General features: G+C 41.5%; 1 protein-coding gene across 2 annotated transcripts in view; it reads left to right on the top strand.

Moving 5' to 3' along the window:
- nek6 (NIMA-related kinase 6) overlaps nucleotides 1–20,209 on the top strand; it is a 90,853-nt gene that overhangs the window by 57,760 nt on the left and 12,884 nt on the right. For both annotated transcript variants that reach the window (XM_029647394.2, XM_029647401.2), the window contains exons 5-7: nucleotides 5,339–5,449; nucleotides 8,161–8,269; nucleotides 11,923–12,030. In XM_029647394.2, the coding sequence (XP_029503254.1) occupies nucleotides 5,339–5,449; nucleotides 8,161–8,269; nucleotides 11,923–12,030 (328 nt within the window). The remainder of the gene's footprint in view (nucleotides 1–5,338; nucleotides 5,450–8,160; nucleotides 8,270–11,922; nucleotides 12,031–20,209) is intronic.

Genomic DNA, 20,209 nt, shown 5'->3' with positions numbered 1-20,209 from the left:
GTAAGCCTTGTCTGAGTCAGAACGGCCCATGGGGCAGGATCCCATCTCCCGTTTTCCCTAGCGTGAGGCAGTTTGATGTACAAGTACTACCCCTGGATAGGACGCTAGTCTGTCGTAAGGCCTTACCCCCAATTCTTCTACTTCTACTGCCAAGCAGAGGCATCAGGGACAGTATTCATAAAGCATCTCAGAGTAGGAGTTCTGATCTAGGATCGGGTTCTCCCCGCCCATACAATCATATTCATTATAATCTAAAAGGCTAAACTGATTCTAGAACATCACTTCTACTTTCAAATCAAATCAAGCTTTATTTATACAGCACATTTCAGACATGGAATGCAACACAATGTCCGTCACAGGAAAAAAACAAAAAAACAATTAAAATAGAAACTTGAAGATTTACTACACAACAAACATAAGAGGACAAACAAAATAATAACAATAAAAAATAAATGACTACCTAGCACAGAAAGGAAAAGCAAAGCTAAAAAGGTGTGTTTTAAGATCTCTTTTCAATATGTCTACAGTTTCAACCCCCCTCAGGCTTCTAATAATAACTAAAGGCTGCCTCTCCATGCCTATTGGTCCTAGGCTTTGGGATAGTTAAAATGACAGAGGATCTGAGGGACCTACTGGGTACATAACTTAAAATCATGTCTGACGTATTGGGGTGCACAATCGTGGATTGATTTAAAAACCATTAGAAGAATCTTGAAATTCATTCTAAAACTTTGAGATGCTTGATACATATGGGACCTGGTCTCATTTTAAGAGTCTTTGGTATGACTCAACCAGTGATCCAACCCTCAACCTGAGCTTCACTGTATTGGCTTACTGTTTATTTTGTTAGCTGTGTATTACTCCACCTAGCCTATAGCGTTCTGTTCCTATCAGTCACTGTATTGGCTTACTGTTTATTTTGTTAGCTGTGTATTACTCCACCTAGCCTATAGCGGTTCTATTCCTATCAGTCACTGTATTGGCTTACTGTTTATTTTGTTAGCTGTGTATTACTCCACCTAGCCTATAGCGTTCTGTTCCTATCAGTCACTGTATTGGCTTACTGTTTATTTTGTTAGCTGTGTATTACTCCACCTAGCCTATAGCGTTCTATTCCTATCAGTCACTGTATTGGCTTACTGTTTATTTTGTTAGCTGTGTATTACTCCACCTAGCCTATAGCGTTCTATTCCTATCAGTCACTGTATTGGCTTACTGTTTATTTTGTTAGCTGTGTATTACTCCACCTAGCCTATAGCGGTTCTATTCCTATCAGTCACTGTATTGGCTTACTGTTTATTTTGTTAGCTGTGTATTACTCCACCTAGCCTATAGCGGTTCTATTCCTATCAGTCACTGTATTGGCTTACTGTTTATTTTGTTAGCTGTGTATTACTCCACCTAGCCTATAGCGGTTCTATTCCTATCAGTCACTGTATTGGCTTACTGTTTATTTTGTTAGCTGTGTATTACTCCACCTAGCCTATAGCGGTTCTATTCCTATCAGTCACTGTATTGGCTTACTGTTTATTTTGTTAGCTGTGTATTTCTCCACCTAGCCTATAGCGGTTCTATTCCTATCAGTCACTGTATTGGCTTACTGTTTATTTTGTTAGCTGTGTATTACTCCACCTAGCCTATAGCGGTTCTATTCCTATCAGTCACTGTATTGGCTTACTGTTTATTTTGTTAGCTGTGTATTACTCCACCTAGCCTATAGCGGTTCTATTCCTATCAGTCACTGTATTGGCTTACTGTTTATTTTGTTAGCTGTGTATTACTCCACCAAGCCTATAGCGGTTCTATTCCTATCAGTCACTGTATTGGCTTACTGTTTATTTTGTTAGCTGTGTATTACTCCACCTAGCCTATAGCGTTCTATTCCTATCAGTCACTGTATTGGCTTACTGTTCATTTTGTTAGCTGTGTATTACTCGACCTAGCCTATAGCGTTCTATTCCTATCAGTCACTGTATTGGCTTACTGTTTATTTTGTTAGCTGTGTATTACTCCACCTAGCCTATAGCGTTCTGTTCCTATCAGTCACTGTATTGGCTTACTGTTTATTTTGTTAGCTGTGTATTACTCCACCTAGCCTATAGCGTTCTATTCCTATCAGTCACTGTATTGGCTTACTGTTTATTTTGTTAGCTGTGTATTACTCCACCTAGCCTATAGCGGTTCTATTCCTATCAGTCACTGTATTGGCTTACTGTTTATTTTGTTAGCTGTGTATTACTCCACCTAGCCTATAGCGGTTCTATTCCTATCAGTCACTGTATTGGCTTACTGTTTATTTTGTTAGCTGTGTATTACTCCACCTAGCCTATAGCGTTCTGTTCCTATCAGTCACTGTATTGGCTTACTGTTTATTTTGTTAGCTGTGTATTACTCCACCTAGCCTATAGCGTTCTGTTCCTATCAGTCACTGTATTGGCTTACTGTTTATTTTGTTAGCTGTGTATTACTCCACCTAGCCTATAGCGGTTCTATTCCTATCAGTCACTGTATTGGCTTACTGTTTATTTTGTTAGCTGTGTATTACTCCACCAAGCCTATAGCGTTCTATTCCTATCAGTCACTGTATTGGCTTACTGTTTATTTTGTTAGCTGTGTATTACTCCACCTAGCCTATAGCGTTCTGTTCCTATCAGTCACTGTATTGGCTTACTGTTTATTTTGTTAGCTGTGTATTACTCCACCTAGCCTATAGCGTTCTATTCCTATCAGTCACTGTATTGGCTTACTGTTTATTTTGTTAGCTGTGTATTACTCCACCTAGCCTATAGCGTTCTGTTCCTATCAGTCACTGTATTGGCTTACTGTTTATTTTGTTAGCTGTGTATTACTCCACCTAGCCTATAGCGTTCTATTCCTATCAGTCACTGTATTGGCTTACTGTTTATTTTGTTAGCTGTGTATTACTCCACCTAGCCTATAGCGGTTCTATTCCTATCAGTCACTGTATTGGCTTACTGTTTATTTTGTTAGCTGTGTATTACTCCACCTAGCCTATAGCGGTTCTATTCCTATCAGTCACTGTATTGGCTTACTGTTTATTTTGTTAGCTATGTATTACTCCACCTAACCTATAGCGGTTCTATTCCTATCAGTCACTGTATTGGCTTACTGTTTATTTTGTTAGCTGTGTATTACTCCACCTAGCCTATAGCGTTCTGTTCCTATCAGTCACTGTATTGGCTTACTGTTTATTTTGTTAGCTGTGTATTTCTCCACCTAGCCTATAGCGTTCTATTCCTATCAGTCACTGTATTGGCTTACTGTTTATTTTGTTAGCTGTGTCCACCTTATAGCGTTCTATTCCTATCAGTCACTGTATTGGCTTACTGTTTATTTTGTTAGCTGTGTATTTCTCCACCTGCCTTCCTATTCAGTCAGTCACTGTATTGGCTTACTGTTTATTTTGTTAGCTGTGTATTTCTCCACCTAGCCTATAGCGTTCTATTCCTATCAGTCACTGTATTGGCTTACTGTTTATTTTGTTAGCTGTGTATTTCTCCACCTAGCCTATAGCGTTCTATTCCTATTCCTATTACTGTTTATTTTGTTACTGTATTGGCTTACTGTTTATTTTGTTAGCTGTTTATTTTTTCTCCACCTAGCCTATAGCGTTCTATTCCTATCAGTCACTGTATTGGCTTACTGTTTATTTTGTTAGCTGTGTATTACTCCACCTAGCCTATAGCGGTTCTATTCCTATCAGTCACTGTATTGGCTTACTATTTATTTTGTTAGCTGTGTATTACTCCACCTAGCCTATAGCGGTTCTATTCCTATCAGTCACTGTATTGGCTTACTGTTTATTTTGTTAGCTGTGTATTTCTCCACCTAGCCTATAGCGGTTCTATTCCTATCAGTCACTGTATTGGCTTACTGTTTATTTTGTTAGCTGTGTATTACTCCACCTAGCCTATAGCGGTTCTATTCCTATCAGTCACTGTATTGGCTTACTGTTTATTTTGTTAGCTGTGTATTACTCCACCTAGCCTATAGCGGTTCTATTCCTATCAGTCACTGTATTGGCTTACTGTTTATTTTGTTAGCTGTGTATTACTCCACCAAGCCTATAGCGTTCTATTCCTATCAGTCACTGTATTGGCTTACTGTTTATTTTGTTAGCTGTGTATTTCTCCACCTAGCCTATAGCGTTCTATTCCTATCAGTCACTGTATTGGCTTACTGTTCATTTTGTTAGCTGTGTATTACCCCACCTAGCCTATAGCGTTCTGTTCCTATCAGTCACTGTATTGGCTTACTGTTTATTTTGTTAGCTGTGTATTACTCCACCTAGCCTATAGCGTTCTATTCCTATCAGTCACTGTATTGGCTTACTGTTTATTTTGTTAGCTGTGTATTACTCCACCTAGCCTATAGCGTTCTGTTCCTATCAGTCACTGTATTGGCTTACTGTTTATTTTGTTAGCTGTGTATTACTCCACCTAGCCTATAGCGTTCTATTCCTATCAGTCACTGTATTGGCTTACTGTTTATTTTGTTAGCTGTGTATTACTCCACCTAGCCTATAGCGGTTCTATTCCTATCAGTCACTGTATTGGCTTACTGTTTATTTTGTTAGCTGTGTATTTCTCCACCTAGCCTATAGCGGTTCTATTCCTATCAGTCACTGTATTGGCTTACTGTTTATTTTGTTAGCTGTGTATTACTCCACCTAGCCTATAGCGGTTCTATTCCTATCAGTCACTGTATTGGCTTACTGTTTATTTTGTTAGCTGTGTATGACTCTACCTAGCCTATAGCGGTTCTATTCCTATCAGTCACTGTATTGGCTTACTGTTTATTTTGTTAGCTGTGTATTACTCCACCTAGCCTATAGCGTTCTATTCCTATCAGTCACTGTATTGGCTTACTGTTTATTTTGTTAACTGTGTATTACTCCACCTAGCCTATAGCGTTCTGTTCCTATCCGTCACTGTTTGGCGTCAGTAGGCTCTCTCATTGAGGAGGACCTCATTGAAACCTCCATGATTTTGTTATGGGAAGTCAACCATCACTCAGACTTTAAACAAAGCTCAGGACAGTCATGTTATTATGAGCCATAATACTCTCTTCAATGGAGATTAGTTATTGAACGTGTACAACGACTGGCTATCATGCTGCACTTGTTGTGGTGCACTGTGTCTATATTTGTCCAGAGGGGACATGTTAATACATTTGAGTGAGGACAACACAACAAGACTTGTTAACCTTGTCTAACTGGAACAGTTTGGTTCATCTGATTTGAGATAGAAAACCCCACCTTCTCAAACAGACATGACTGTAAAACCTGAACTGGCATGCTGTTTTATTCTCCCCACAGCATTTGAACCACCCCAACGTGATCAAGTACCTGGACTCCTTCATCGAGGACAACGAGCTCAACATCTTGCTGGAGCTGGCGGATGCCGGCGACCTCTCACAGATGATCAAGGTGAGAGGTCAGACACCGACCGGTCACTGGTGGCTGGTCTCAGGTGGTGCATGGCAGGGTGAGGCTAAACCTTCAGGGGTTTGAATAACATCCCCCTGGCACGTCTGCTGGGATGGACAGGACCAGGAGAGAGAGAGTGGGAGTGGGGAGAGGGGGGATGTGTGTGTGTGAGAGAGACAGAGATCAGGGGAGAGGAGAAAGAGAGAGAGATGAAGAGAGAGCGATAGACCAGAGGAGAGAGATGAGAAGAGTCCCCCAGGCTCTGACAACCTGCTCTGGCAGACATAACCTCTCCTTAGCCTCTCTGTACCTCCACCGGCCTGACGCTGTCACGCCCCATCACACACACACACACACACACACACACACACACACACACACACACACACACACAGAGATGCACATAAAAACATATATCCTCCACACAACCGCTTTCCTCATCTCTCCAGCTTTCCCTATCCGCATCTGTTTGTCTCTATCTCATCTCTCTCTTTCCCCTCCTCGTCTCTCTTTCCTCTCCTCGTCTCTCTTTCCTCTCCTCGTCTCTCTTTCCCCTCATCGTCTCTCTTTCCCCTCCTCGTCTCTCTTTCCTCTCCTCGTCTCTCTTTCCTCGTCTCTCTTTCCCCTCCTCGTCTCTCTTTCCCCTCGTCTCTCTTTCCCCTCCTCGTCTCTCTTTCCCCTCCTCGTCTCTCTTTCCCCTCCTCGTCTCTCTTTCTCCTCGTCTCTCTTTTTCCCCTCCTCGTCTCTCTTTCCTGTCCTCGTCTCTTTTTCCTCTCCTCGTCTCTTTTTCCTCTCCTCGTCTCTCTTTCCCCTCCTCGTCTCTCTTTCCTCTCCTCGTCTCTTTTTTCTCTCCTCGTCTCTCTTTCCCCTCCTCGTCTCTTTTTACTATCCTCGTCTCTTTCCCCTCCTCGTCTCTTTCCTCTCCTCGTCTCTTTCCCCTCCTCGTCTCTCTTTCCTGTCCTCGTCTCTCTTTCCTCTCCTCGTCTCTCTTTTCCCTCCTCGTCTCTCTCTTTCCCCTCCTCGTCTCTCTTTTCCCTCCTCGTCTCTCTCTTTCCCCTCCTCGTCTCTTTCCTCTCCTCATCTCTATCCCATCCTCGTCTCTCTTTCCTCTCCTCGTCTCTCTTTCCTCTCCTCGTCTCTTTCCCCTCCTCGTCTCTCTTTCCTCTCCTCGTCTCTCTTTCCTCTCCTCGTCTCTCTTTCCTCTCCTCGTCTCTTTCCCCTCCTCGCCTCTCTTTCCTCCCCTCGTCTCTCTTTCCTCTCCTCGTCTCTCTTTCCCCTCCTCGTCTCTCTTTCCTCTCCTCGTCTCTCTCTTTCCTCGTCTCTTTCCTCTCCTCGTCTCTTTCCTCTCCTCGTCTCTTTCCTCTCCTCGTCTCTTTCCTCCCCTCGTCTCTCTTTCCTCCCCTCGTCTCTCTTTCCTCTCCTCGTCTCTCTTTCCCCTCCTCGTCTCTCTTTCCCCTCCTCGTCTCTCTCTTTCCTCTCCTCGTCTCTCTTTCCTCCCCTCGTCTCTCTTTCCTCTCCTCGTCTCTCTTTCCTCTCCTCGTCTCTCTCTTTCCTCTCCTCGTCTCTCTCTTTCCTCTCCTCGTCTCTCTCTTTCCTCTCCTCGTCTCTCTCTTTCCTCTCCTCGTCTCTCTTTCCTTTCTTTCTTCTCCTCGTCTCTCTTTCCTCTTTCTTCTCCTCGTCTCTCTTTCCTCTGCCTTTTCTTCTTAACCTTGCATGTTCCCCATCTTGTCCTCTCCTTGTACGTCTGTCTTCTATCCTCTCGTTCCCAAAAAGTTTAAATCCCAAACTGATCCCTTTCCCATCTTCAGTTTGACTTTATTGTTGTCTTATCTTTTTAAGTCATCATTATAATGATGTAGAAAGAGATTCCTAATTCCAAGCTCTCAATTCAACCAATATGCAGATCACAGTCAAAAACATCTTGCTGGCGGCAAATGTCCTTGTAATTAAAAAGGTGTTTTATTCCAAAAAGTTTGGGGATGGAAAAAAAGTTGAAAGAAAATACTAACATTTGTTGTTTTGGGGCATTAAACAAAGTTTTGGCAGTTTAATTAGCCAGCTTATTGTTAATTAGGTGCTTGGCTCTGTGCGCTGGCAGTGTCAACTCTCGTTAGGCTACCTCTCCCAAATGGCTTCTCATTACCCACTCAAATACAGGATAAATGGTAATGCACAGTTTAATTCTTTAGATGTTTCGCACTGTTTTGGGGGCTGTCTGACATTGACTCAGGGGGTTTTGAGGCGAGTGCGTCTGTGCTTGCACTTGTTGGGGAGAGAGGGAAGGCAGTGTGTGTGTGCACTTGTTGGGGAGAGAGGGAAGGCGGTGTGTGTGTGCACTTGTTGGGGAGAGAGAGAAGGCAGTGTGTGTGTGCACTTGTTGAGGAGAGAGGGTAGACAGTGTGTGTGTGCACTTGTTGGGGAGAGAGGGTAGGCAGTGTGTGTGTGCACTTGTTCACTTGTTGGGGAGAGAGGGAAGGCAGTGTGTGTGCACTTGTTGGGGAGAGAGGGAAGGCAGTGTGTGTGTGCACTTGTTGGGGAGAGAGGGAAGGCAGTGTGTGTGCACTTGTTGGGGAGAGTGTGTGTGTGTGTGTGTGTGTGTGTGTGTGTGTGTGTGTGTGTGTGTGTGTGTGTGTGTGTGAGAGAGAGAGAGAATCCAGGCTTTACTCACAGCTCTGTTTCTATTTTCTTAACTTCTCCTCTCTCTCTCGCAGCACTTTAAGAAGAAGAGGCGGCTCATCCCGGAGAGGACAATATGGAAATATTTTGTCCAGCTGTGCAGTGCCTTGGAGCACATGCACTCCCGTAGAGTCATGCACCGCGGTAAACAACCACTTTCATTAACTCCTCTTCCTCTCTCCCCTCTTACCATCGTTCATCTCTATTATAACCTTTCTTCTCTAATCCCCCTTTCCATTTCCCCCTTTTTTAATCAGTCCCACCTTTCCTCTCCCCACCTCCCCTTCTCTCATTCTACACCTACACTGGCAGCTTCATTAAATAGTACCCGCAAAACACCAGTCTCAACGTCAGCAGTGAAGAGGCGACTGCGGAATGCTGGCCTTCTAGGCAGAAAAATCTGTATCTCAGACTGGCCAATGAAAATAAAAGATTAAGATGGGCAAAAGAACACAGACACTGGACAGAGGAACTCTGCCTAGAAGGCCAGCATCCCAGAGTAATTTCTTCACTATTGACGTTGAGACTGGTGTTTTGCATGTACTATTTAATGAAACTGCCAGTTGAGGACTTGTGAGGCATATGTTTCTCAAACTAGACACTCTAATGTACTTGTCCTCTTGCTCAGTTGTGCACCGAGGCCTCCCACTCCTCTTTCTATTCTGGTTAGAGCCAGTTTGCACTGTTCTGTGAAGGGAGTAGTACACAGCGTTGTACGAGATCTCCAGTTTCTTGGCCATTTCGCGCATGGAATAGCCTTAATTTCTCAGAACAAGAATAGACTGACGAGTTTCAGAAGAAAGTTCTTTGTTTCTGGCCATTTTGAGCATGTAATCAAACCCAAAAAATGCTGTTGTTGATCATTAGAAAAAGGGGTTTCTAATGATCAATTATCCTTTTAAAATGATTAACTTGGATTAGCTAACACAACGTGCCATTGTAACACAGGAGTGATGGTTGCTGATAATGGGCCTCTTAACGCCTATGTAGATATTCCATAAAAATCTACTCTTTCCAGCTACAATAGTAATTTACAACGTTAACAATGTCTACACTGTATTTCTGATGAATTTTATGTTATTTTAATGGACAAAAAATGTGCTTTTATTTCAAAAACAAGGACATTTCTATGTGACCCAAAACTGGTCTGATCATTTCAATACGTATGCAAACATAAAATGTAAACAATATTTTGGGTTACTCGTGTTGGATATTGTGAATTTATCCTGGATGACCGACAGGGGGCACTGTATTGAAGCCGCCGCACAGCCATCTTGGTACTCCTCCTCAATAGTAAAAAAATATTTTGAAAACTATAGTAATGCATGTATTAATGTCTACATTCATTTTTGACACATTTATTCTATTACAAACACCTCAATGCATACTTTTAAATGATATTATGTGAGATAAACAACAATAATTTCCTTAACGTATATTGTTTTAGAGAGTACTAATGTTACTTTCCCCACTACAACAAAAAAAATCTTAAGTAAGTGTAATTGAATTGAAGTACTGTGGAATTCCATTCATTCCTACGGAGGCCTGCAACTACAGTTGTGGCCAAAAGTTTTGAGAATGACACAAATATTAATTTTCACAAAGTCTGCTGCCTCAGTTTGTATGATGGGAATTTGCATTTACTCCAGAATGTTATGAAGAGTGATCAGATTAATTGCAAAGTCCCTCTTTGCCATGCAAATGAACTGAATCCCCCAAAAACATTTCCACTGCATTTCAGCCCTGCCACAAAAGGACCAGCTGACATCATGTCAGTGATTCTCTTGTTAACACAGGTGTGAATGTCGACGAGGACAAGGCTGGAGATCACTGTCATGCTGATTGAGTTCGAATAACAGACTGGAAGCTTCAAAAGGAGGGTGGTGCTTGGAATCATTGTTCTTCCTCTGTCAACCATGGTTACCGGGAAGGAAACACGTAGCGTCATCATTGCTTTGCATAAAAAGGGCTTCACAGGCAAGGATATTGCTGACAGTAAGATTGCACCTAAATCAACCATTTATCGGATCATCAAGACCTTCAAGGAGAGTGGTTCAATTGTTGTGAAGAAGGCTTCAGGGCGCCCAAGAAAGTCTAGCAAGCGCCAGGACCGTCTCCTAAAGTTGATTCAGCTGCGGGATCGGGGCACCACCAGTACAGAGCTTGCTCAGGAATGGCAGCAGGCAGGTGAGTGCATCTGCATGCACAGTGAGGCGAAGACTTTTGTAGGATGACCTGGTGTCTAGAAGGGCAGCAAAGAAGCCACTTCTCTCCAGGAAAAACATCAGGTACAGACTGATATTCTGCAAACGGTACAGGGATTGGACTGCTGAGGACTGGGGTAAAGTCCTTTTCTCTGATGAATCCGCTTTCTGATTGTTTGGGGCATTCGGAAAAAAGCTTGTCCGGAGACCACAAGGTGAGCGCTACCATCAGTCCTGTGTCATGCCAACAGTGGGGTTGCTTTTCAGCCAAGGGAGTGGGCTCACTCACAATTTTGCCTAAAAACACAGCCATGAATAAAGGATGGTACCAGCACATCCTCTGAAAGCAACTTCTCCCAACCATCCAGGAACAGTTTGGTGACGAACAATGCCTTTTCCAGCATGATGGAGCACCTTGCCATAAGGCAAAAGTGATACAGTGGGGCAAACAAGTATTTAGTCAGCCACCAATTGTGCAAGTTCTCCCACTTAAAAAGATGAGAGAGGCCTGTAATTTTCATCATAGGTACACTTCAACTATGACAGACAAAATGAGAAAAAAAATCCAGAAAATCACATTGTAGGAATTTTTATGAATTTATTTGCAAATTATGGTGGAAAATAAGTATTTGGTCACCTACAAACAAGCAAGATTTCTGGCTCTCACAGACCTGTAGCTTCTTCTTTAAGAGTAGCAGTTTGGGTCTAGAGTGTCTCCCCCTTTGAAGAGGGAGATGACCACGGCAGCTTTCCAATCTTTGGGGATCCCAGACGATACGAAAGAGAGGTTGAACAGGCTAGTAATAGGGGTTGCAACAATTTCGGCAGATAATTTTAGAAAGAGAGGGTCCAGATTGTCTAGCCCGGCTGATTTGTACGGGTCCAGATATTTTTCCACAACTGCATGGGTTGTTTGACCCTGATCTAAAAGACATAGCTCAGGTATTTAACAAGGGAAATTGGTTGCAGGTGTGCTCATAGCGTAGAGATGCAAAAAGGACTCTAGTGCTCAAAAGCCTGTATTAGTATGGGCAGCGCCATTGAGGACTGATACGTTGGGATATTTATACATCTCTATGGCTTAGAGGTGCCTGCAGTTGAAGGGACAGTTAACCAAAAAGTGAAATTAAAGGAAAGTTAACTAAAAAGCATACATACACCAGTATCCTACACACCGCAGTGCCTTACACACACCACAGTGCCCTACACACACCACAGTGCCCTACACACACACCACAGTGCCCCACACACCACAGTGCCCCACACACCACAGTACCCTACACATTACAGTGCCCCACACACCACAGTACCCCACACACCACAGTGCCACAACACCACAGTGCCCTACACACCATCAAGTGAAAAGTGTTGCCATAGCCGACAACACCAAAGTCAACTGCCAGTGCACAGACCTGAGGTTGAAAAACACTGACCTAGGACATTGATTGAATATATTTGATCATTTAAAATGCTCCTAAAACTATCATGCCAATGCAGAGAACTTAGATGACCTACATATATAAACCCAGTATTGTTAACAGCCACAGCTACCATGATAAATAACATGAACCGTTTTCTCTTTCTTTGAGACAGATATCAAGCCAGCCAACGTGTTCATCACTGCTACAGGAGAGGTGAAGCTGGGAGACCTGGGACTGGGACGCTTCTTCAGCTCCAAGACTACCGCCGCACACTCCCTAGGTAACACACAGACACACAGAAACAGAAACAATCATACACAGCAACACACACAGGACAGTACACACAAACGCAAAAAAACACACACACACACACACACGAAACCTCATTGAAAAACACAAAAAAATGCCTGTGACAGGCAATTCAGTAAACATCTACACATCTACCCACTGTATGGAAAGCACACAGTCGTAGGCCTATGGCAAGTGACTGCGCTATAGTCAACTGATTTGGCACATATAAACACACACGCACACATAAACACACACGCACACACATATTTACTCTACGTTGTTCATGTGTTTCACATAACCTCATGACCATACACAGTCTTCAGTGGTGTTATGTGGACTGTGTCAATCAGTGGAGGCTGCTGAGGGGAAGTCAGCTCATAATAATGGTCAGAACAGAGCAAATGGAATGGCATCATACACCTGGAAACCATGTGTTTCATGTATTTGATACCACTTCACTGACTCCTATCCAGTCATTACCACGAGCCTGTTCTCCCCAATTAAGATGTCCTGTGGTATATGTGTGCATTCCATAGGAAGTGCACCCCTATATATAAAACAAACACAAATGTATGGTTGTATTGGACATGTGAGGCTTGCACTTCTATATTTCTGTTCCATTCTCTGGATGATTCCGACTGTGTATCTCATAGTTGGTCAGGATATCAATCCTGATAACACATCAACCCTGATAACATACCGACCCTGATAACATATCAACCCTGATAACATATCAACTCTGATAACATACCAACCCTGATAACATACCGACCCTGATAACATATCAACCCTGATAACATATCAACTCTGATAACATACCAACCCTGGTCACATACCGACCCTGATAACATATCAACCCTGATAACATATCAACCCTGATAACATACCCATATAACATATCAACTCTGATAACATACCAACCCTGATAACATATCAACCCTGATAACATATCAACCCTGATAACATACCCATATAACATATCAACCCTGATAACATATCAACTCTGATAACATACCAACCCTGATAACATATCAACCCTGATAACATATCAACCCTGATAACATACCCATATAACATATCAACCCTGATAACATATCAACTCTGATAACATACCAACCCTGATAACATACCGACCCTGATAACATACCAACCCTGATAACATATCAACCCTGATAACATATCAACCCTGATAACATACCCATATAACATATCAACTCTGATAACATACCAACCCTGATAACATACCGACCCTGATAACATACCAACCCTGATAACATATCAACCCTGATAACATATCAACCCTGATAACATACCCATATAACATATCAACTCTGATAACATACCAACCCTGATAACATATCAACCCTGATAACATATCAACCCTGATAACATACCCATATAACATATCAACTCTGATAACATACCCATATAACATATCAACTCTGATAACATACCAACCCTGATAACATACCGACCCTAATAACATATCAACTCTGATAACATATCAATCCTGATAACATACCCATATAACATATCAACTCTGATAACATACCAACCCTGATAACATACCGACCCTGATAACATATCAACCCTGATAACATATCAACCCTGATAACATATCAACCCTGATAACATACCCATATAACATATCAACTCTGATAACATACCAACCCTGATAACATACCGACCCTGATAACATATCAACCCTGATAACATATAAACTCTGATAACATATCAACTCTGATAACATAACAACCCTGATAACATACCGACCCTGATAACATATCAACCCTGATAACATATAAACTCTGATAACATATCAACTCTGATAACATATCAATCCTGATAACATACCCATATAACATATCAACTCTGATAACATACCAACCCTGATAACATACCGACCCTGATAACATATCAACCCTGATAACATATAAACTCTGATAACATATCAACTCTGATAACATAACAACCCTGATAACATACCGACCCTGATAACATATCAACCCTGATAACATATCAACTCTGATAACATACCCATATAACATATCAACCCTGATAACATACCCTGATAACATACCCTGATAACATACCCTGATAACCTACCGACCCTGATAACATACCAACCCTGACAACATAACATACCCTGATAACATATCAACCCTGATAACATGGTATTTAACCCATTAGATATTAACAAAGAGTAAATATAAACAATAAATATAATCATTGTGTTGATCCAGACACAAATTTCCTGATATTTACCAGAGATGAGTCTATCACTTGTGATTACTATAATGTTAAGCTATTTAACAACCTGTATAGCAATTGATCTAATTCCAAGACAAGCTTATTTTCTACCTTTCATTTAATTTAATTCCAAGACAAGCTTATTTTCTACCTTTCATTTGAACATTCGCAGTCTTCCTAAAAATCATGACCACGTTGTTCATTATCCGTCTTCTCTCAATCATTCCATTGTTTCCCTTTCAGAAATATGGTTGACTGAAGAGACAACCTTGCTTTATGACTTGTCTCCTAATCATGCTGTTCACCACTGTACAACCTCAAGAGTGGGAGGAGGGGCCATTTTTTGTTCATAAACGTTTTAAATTCTTTGTAAGAGAGGACCTCGCACTTACATCTGATAACATTGATGTTGAATCTCTTTTCATAGAAATTCCCTCCTGTTCAGAATTAATGGTCAATAGTAAAAAAGTGGTAATTACATGCATCTATCGGCCACCCGATTCTAACATTGGTAGATTCATGGATATCCTTGCATCAACCTTGGATTTCATTAATAATTCAAATCAAATGTGTTTCCTTTGGGTGATTACAACAAACTTACTTAAAAGTGAGAACCACTCACTGACATCTGACTTTTTGACTATGTTATCTGTATCTCCTCATCTACATTTGAAGTTGGAAGTTTACATACACTTAGGTTTCAACCCAAAACATCTCTTGCCTTAGGTTCCAATATACAATACATGACAATCTATTACATTACATGAAGATCATATTGTAGTTTTTCCTATAGAGTGCTGTAATTCATTTTAATTGTCAGCCATAGGGTACAGTTGAAATTCGGAAGTTTACATACACTTAGGTTGGAGTCATTAAAACTCGTTTTTCAATCACTCCACAAATTTCTTGTTAACAAACTATAGTTTTGGCAAGTCGGTTAGGACATCTACTTTGTGCATGACAAGTAATTTTTCCAACGTTTGGTTACAGACAGATTATTTCATTTATAATTCACTGAATCACAATTCCATGGGTCAGATGTTTACATACACTAAGCTGACTGTGCCTTTAAACAGCTTGGAAAATTCCAGAAAATGATGTCATGGCTTTAGAAGCTTTTGATAGGCTAATTAACATCATGTGAGTCAATTGGAGGTGTACCTGTGGATGTATTTCAAGGTCTACCTTCAAACTTAGTGCCTCTTTGCTTAACCTCTTGCTTCTACCTGAGATGCTTGCGTCCCAACTAGAGCTCTGGAAATGCAAATGCGCTACGCTAAATGCTAATAGTATTAGTTAAAACTCAAACGTTCATTAAAATACACATGCAGGGTATCGAATTAAAGCTACACTCGTTGTGAATCCAGGCAACAAGTCAGATTTTTAAAATGCTTTTCGGCGAAAGCATGAGAAGCTATTATCTGATAGCATGCACCAATACACTACAACACAAAAGCCACGCAGGGGACGTAAACAAAATAATTAGCATTTCGGCGTTACACAAACCGCACAATAAAATAGAAAACAGTCCTTACCTTTCACCATCTTCTTTGTTGGCACTCCTAGATGTCCCATAAACACTATTGGGTCTTTATTTCGATTAAATCGGTCCATATAAAGCCAAGATATCGTTATATGTAGACTGTGTGATAAACGAAAAAAACAGCGTTTTCAAAACGTAACGTCATTTTTAAAATTCAAAAAGTCGACGATAAACTTTCACAAAACACTTCGAAATACGTTTGTAATGCAACTTTAGGTATTAGTAAACGTTAATAAGCGATAAAATTCATCAGGAGGCGATGTAAAGATCATTAGCTGTCCGTCTGGAAAAATGTCCGGCTAGAAACTCAACGAAAATATCCGGTCCTAGACCTGAAGAAATACGGTGCCCTGCATGTGTTTGACCAAGAAAAAACTCGAAGGGAAATGACAAGACTCTAGACACCGTGTGGAAGCTGTAGGTACTGCAACCTCAGTCAATTAATTGTGGTTCACCTTTATCAATGGGTTCAAGTAGCGCATGGATATATTTTCCCATTTTCAGTGATCAGTTTTTCCTGTGCTTTTCGATGTAAATGCCGTTCTGGTAAAGCCACAGCAGTGATTTAACCAGTTTTATAAACGTCTGAGTGTTTTCTATCCACACAGACTAAGCAAATGCATATACTATATTCCTGGCATGAGTAGCAGGGCGCTGAAATGTTGCGCGATTTTTAACAGAATGTTCAAAAAAGTAGAGGGTAGAAGGAAGAGGTTTTAACATCATGGGAAAATCAAATGACATCAGCTAAGACCTCAGAAAAATAATTGCAGACCTCCACAAGTCTGGTTCATCCTTGGGAGCAATTTCCAAACACCTGAAGGTGCCACGTTCATCTGCACAAACAATAGTACGCAAGTGTAAACACCATGGGACCACACAGCCGTCATACCGCTCAGGAAGGAGACGTGTTCTGTCTCCTAGAGATGAATGTACTTTGGTGCGAAAAGTGCAAATCAATCCCAGAACAACAGCAAAGGACCTTTTGAAGATGCTGGAGGAAACAGGTACAAAATTATCTATATCCACAGTAAAACGAGTCCTACATCGACATAACCTGAAAGGCCACTCAGCAAGGAAGAAGTCACTGCTCCAAAACCGCCATAAAAAAGCTAGACTACGGTTTGCAACTGCACATGGGGACAAAGATCGTACATTTTGGAGAAATGTCCTCTGGTCTGATGAAACAAAAATAGAACTGTTTGGCCATAATGACCATTGTTTTGTTTGGAGGAAAAAGGGGGAGACTTGCAAGCCGAAGGACACCATCCCATCATGTTGTGGGGGTGCTTTGCTGCAGGAGGGACTGGTGCACTTCACAAAATAGATGGCATCATGAGGTAGGACAATTATGTGGATATATTGAAACAACATCTCAAGACATCAGTCAGGAAGTTAAAGCTTGGTCGCAAATGGGTCTTCCAAATGGACAATGACCCCATGCATACTTCCAAAGCTGTGGCAAAATGGCTTAAGGACAACAAGGTCAAGGTATTGGAGTGGCCATCACAAAGCCCTGACCTCAATCCTATAGAACATTTATGGGCAGAACTGAAAAATTGTGTGCGAGCAAGGAGGCCTCCAAACCTGACTCCGTTACACCAGCTCTGTCAGGAGGAATGGGCCAAAATTCACCCAACTTATTGTGGGAAGCTTGTGGAAGGCTACCTGAAACGTTTGACCCAAGTTAAACAATTTAAAGGCAATGCTACCAAATAGTAATTGAGTGCATGTAAACTTCTGACCCACTGGGAATGTGATGAAAGAAATAAAAGCTGAAATAATTCTCTCTACTATTATTCTGACATTTCACATTCTTAAAATAAAGTGGTGATCCTAACTGACCTAAGACAGTGAATTTTTACTAGGATTAAATGTCAGGAATTGTGAAAAACTGAGTTTAAATGTATTTGGCTAAGGTGTATGTAAACTTCCGACTTCAACTGTGTATATATATATATATATATATATATATATATATATATATATAAAACCCCTTTTGAGGACCTTTTGAACACAAATTGTCTCTGTAGGGCCTGGCTACCCATAAAAACTTATGTTCACTTCAAAAAGTTTGTTGAAGGTTTACATTAACTATACGTGTAAAAATTGCTACTCAACTAACAACCCACTTCTATGCAACAAGAAGGTTTCACCCCAAAAAATTGCCTCTCAACTAACCAACCTACTTCTATACAACAAGAAGATTTCACAAAATCAGAGGCCTCAAACATTTTAATAGAGTGCCAAAGGACTAAACTCTGTAATAAAACAAAGTACTTGAACACTTATACATCACAGATACATTTCACTCATTGCATGCACTATTTTAACCTGATTTGGTTCTTTTAAAATGACATTGGTCTCGACTCACCCAGCAATTCTGCCATCAATCAGGAGAATAAGAGTTGACTCCCCAAAGCGGGTTCTGCACAGCCTTCTCTCTTTCCTCTGGATCAACACACAGTTGATAAGTTTTCTTATTGTTGTTGTTCAGACCAATTCATTGGGGTCACGGCACCAAGTGTTAGCAATGTATGTTATGCTTAAATAACACAAACTCCAAAGCAAATCACTGGGAGAAAAATTGGTTTATTTGAGAAGGACAAATCAAGATGTTATGCTGTGAGGTAGATGTTCAGATTTTTAGTCTCCCCTCTCCTCAGCTTTTCTCCACTGGACAAAGGAACAGGATACCATTTATAACCCCCCACTGTAGCCTGGGGTTGACCAATTAGAAGTCCTTGCAGTACAACTTGTCCAATGGCCAAATAACAAGTATCCTGCTCTCGACTCAATGTACAGACCAATGAAATTGTGGCACACGTAGCTCTGAGTTCAGGACGGACATTCCACAGATTCTAAACAGATGTTGAACAGAAACCCAACTCCTATTTACATTGTCAATTCCCTATTGACCATTAATTCTAGTACTCTCGTCCTCTCATCCTCTGCGTTGTGTATTTATCTTCAAAATACTTTTATACTTGGACATGTTTTGGAAAGGCACACACACCTGTCTATATAAGGTCCCACAGTTGACAGTGCATGTCAGATCAAAAACCAAATCATGAAGTCGAAGGAATTGTCCGTAGAGCTCAGTGACAGGATTGTGTCGAGGCACATGGGGAAGGGTACCAAAACATTCTGCAGCATTAAAGGTCCCCAAGAACACAGTGGCCTCCATCAGTCTTAAATGGAAGAAGTTTGGAACCACCAAGTCTTCCTAAAGCTGGTCGTCCGGCCAAACTGAACAATCGGGGGAGAAAGGCCTTGGTTAGGAAGTTGACCAAAAACCCGCTGGTCACTCTGACAGAGTTCCAGAGTTCCTTTGTGGAGATGGGAGAACCTTCCAGAAGGACAACCATCTCTGCAGCACTCGACCAATCAGACCTTTATGGTAGAGTGGCCAGACCGAAGCCACTCCTCAGTAAAAGGCACATGACAGCCCACTTAGATTTTGATAAAAGGCACCTAAAGGACTCTCAGACTGTAATAAACCAGGTTCTCTGGTCTGATGAAACCAAGAACTCTTTGGCCTGAATGCCAAGCGTCACGTCTGGAGGGAACCTGCCACCATCCCCACAGCATCATGCTGAAAGGAGCAAATAATGAAAGGAGCAAAGTACAGAGAGATCCTTGATGAAAACCTGCTCCAGAGCGCTCAGGACCTCAGAGTGGGGTGAAGGTTCACCTTCCAACGGGACAACGACACTAAGCACACAGCAAGAACACGTAGGAGTGGCTTCGGGACAAGTCTCTGAATGTCCTTGAGTGGCCCAGCCAGAGCCCGGACTTGAACCTGATCGAACATCTCTGGAGAAACGTGAACATAGCTGTGCAGCGACGCTCCCCATCCAACCTGACTGAGCTTGAGAGGATCTGCAAAAAATTATGGGAGAAACTCCCCAAATACAGGTGTGCCAAGCTTGTGGCATCATGCTGCCAAAGGTGCTTCAACAAAGTACTGCGTAAAGGGTCTGAATACTTATGGAAATGTAATTTTTTTTTTTTTTTTTTTTTTGATTTGTCATTATGGAGTATTGTGTGTAGATTGATGGGGGGGGAATGACCATTTAATCAATTTTAGAATAAGGCTGTAAGGTAACAAAATGTGGAACAAGTCAAGGGGTCTGAATACTCTCCTAATGCACTGTAATTGGTTATATAGTTATGTTTATGTTAGAGAATTATGTGTTGATGCAAATGGCTGTGCATCTACCAGAGCCAAGATATCTTGTGTTGTGCCTTTGTTATTCCTAATCTATATCAATGACCTTGCTGCTGGGTCTTCTACCGTACTTCCTATTCACTTCGCTGATGATACCAATTTTATTTTATCACAAAATAATTTTGAATCACTAATTAAGGAAGC

The sequence above is a fragment of the Oncorhynchus nerka genome, linkage group LG4 (assembly GCF_034236695.1).
Source record: "Oncorhynchus nerka isolate Pitt River linkage group LG4, Oner_Uvic_2.0, whole genome shotgun sequence".
Lineage (NCBI taxonomy): Eukaryota > Metazoa > Chordata > Actinopteri > Salmoniformes > Salmonidae > Oncorhynchus > Oncorhynchus nerka.
Note: the sequence above shows the minus strand (reverse complement) of the source record. Positions and strands in the feature narration are given on the sequence as shown.